Source organism: Rhagoletis pomonella, unplaced genomic scaffold, assembly GCF_013731165.1.
Source record: "Rhagoletis pomonella isolate Grant_MI unplaced genomic scaffold, Rhpom_1.0 Rhpom_scaffold_00293, whole genome shotgun sequence".
NCBI lineage: Eukaryota > Metazoa > Arthropoda > Insecta > Diptera > Tephritidae > Rhagoletis > Rhagoletis pomonella.
Genome location: NW_023458847.1, coordinates 95,422 through 97,767, shown reverse-complemented (window position 1 = coordinate 97,767; position 2,346 = coordinate 95,422). Strand labels below are relative to the sequence as shown.

The window sequence follows — 2,346 nt, the reverse complement described above, 5'->3', positions numbered from 1 at the left end:
AAACTTTGATGAAAATATTTAGAAATTTGATTAATTTTTGTGAACTTTGTGTAAGGTTTGAAACTTATTTATATGGTATCTGTTATGGGTCGAACTATATCTTAAATGCAAGTTATTAAAAGTAAATAGATAAACATAAGTTCCAAACAATGTCATTTTGAATTCTGCGTAATTCTTTACAGATGTATTTCAATCTGAAGGACGACCCACCTATGAAAAAATCCTCCGCAAATGTGTCGAGCTGAGCCACAACAGGTGGCGACAGAAGAAATTGTTGGGAAATCGTTCAGTCACCAGCCAGTAAGTTCTCTTTATGGTTTAATTAAAATATTTTGTTACATTATTTGATTTTGTTTTTCAGTTTAAATGAACAAACAATAGTCTACTGAATGATGTAAATTGACTCGAGTAATTCGTAACTCTTTTTAATTAAGTATCTATTAAGCACCTATTAAACGTTACATTATATACAGTAAATATACAGCTTTTGTCTAATTATTTTAAAAGCGACATTTTGACTTCCGTTTTTTGTTTATCTAATGTTCATTAATTTTTTCAAAAAAGTCTTTATAACTTATTATCTAACAAAACCCATATAAATCCAAATTTCAATATTTATAAAAATTAGAAATATTCAACAAACTTTATTAAAACTTCAAATTTTTTAATTAGAACTTCTAAAAAAGATTTTGGGTATACAGTTTTATATCGCGTTATATTTTAGTATAATAAAGTGCAAGTGTGAAGTTGCTGAAAACATTCGTTGATTTACCGTAAATCAACGAACATTTTCAGCTACTTCAAACGTGCACTTTATTATACAAAACAAATTTGCAGTTTTTATAAAACTTTGTTGAATCTTTCTAATTTTTATAAAAAGTTCGAAATCTGGATGGGTTTTGTTACCTAATAAGTTACACATACTTTTTAAAAAAAATTAAATAAACAAAAATCAAGTCAAAATGTCGCGTTTAAAATATTTAGACAAAAGGTGTATGTGATTGGTAATTAATAACACATTTCTAAGTAAATACGAAATCTATTTGTGATTACCTGTTTCCGAACTTTTGATTAACAGCCTTATTCTGAATCACGAACGATAGGCAACACGAACGATTCGTCGGCGGAGGAATGCTTCAAAAATTAGTCTGGCGGCATCATTCTAGCCGGTTTAAACGCAACCAAGACCATTGCAACGTAATATATGAAAAGCAAGACGAAGACGACCGATAGAGTATAAAATCGTAATCAGAGATGTTGTCGTCTGCAGACGAATCGTTCGTGTTGCTGTAAGAATTCCTAAATATATATAGAAATACAAAGCATCAGTCTATTTTAACTGCAATAAGCACGTTAAGTCCGCAAGCGGAATATTTTAATCTTCTTTGCCTTAGAAATAAGAGACTTGCGATTTGTATTTTACATTTAGGAATTAGCTTACGTAATTTAATGCAGACTCTTGGTAGTTACTCATTAAGGAGGGCTGTATTTGAGTTTATTATCCAATAAAATAAAATAATATGTATTAGATTTTTATTTTATTTAATATGACATACATTTGTATAAATGTGATTGGTTGTATTACGTGGTATTAAAGAAATTTAATACTTCAATATATTTGGAGTAATGGAGTGAAATAAAAAATTTATATAAAAATATTAACTGTTATTTGTTTTGTTATTTATGCGGTATCTGTACGAATAAGTATAACAGGTAAAAAATACATTTATTACACGCTAATACTACGCAATATTTATGCGATGCCCGATATGTTAGTTATCACATTATATACCTCTTAACAATAGCAGGTTGGAACATAATAGTAAAATTCCATGCAACCAAAAAGGAAAGATGCTCACATGTACAGCAGAGTATCCGTGAGTTTTGTCCCACAGCCCTTCATGAAATGATGGAAAGTTTTTGAATTTCTCACGCATACTTTTTGTAGTACTATGGGCTATATAACTTATAATTTTACAGATACTGTTCTTACTGGGATATTACTTGCATAAGTGCTATGTAAAAGTATTTGTCATCTAGATGCGAGCTCCCTCTCATGGGTGTCATCATAATATTGTTATAACTTTGGAACTACTTGCTGTTTAAACCTGAAACTTTCCCAAAAATTTACGTAGGTTTTCGTCTATAATGCCGTATTAAAACAAAACAAAACTTTTAAACTTTATAAGTAGCACAACTTCTTCACAACCACCTCCATAATTTTTATAAAAAAGGTTACAAATCCGCCATTTTGTTCTTAATAAGTATATAGAACTGTAATTAAACTTAGTTTCTTTAGAAACAAATGAACTAAAAAGTAGAAAATAATATTTTGCAGTCCCATAG

At 29.2% G+C, this 2,346-nt stretch overlaps 1 protein-coding gene across 1 annotated transcript; it reads left to right on the top strand.

Moving 5' to 3' along the window:
- Positions 1 to 182: 182 nt before the first annotated feature.
- On the top strand, positions 183 to 591 carry LOC118750538 (the record flags this gene model as incomplete). The annotated part of the gene is given in 2 exon segments (XM_036485252.1): positions 183 to 300; positions 362 to 591. Coding segments are annotated over 2 exon segments (146 nt in total), but the record flags the coding sequence as incomplete, so codon positions are not given.
- Between the last annotated feature and the right edge of the window lie 1,755 nt (positions 592 to 2,346).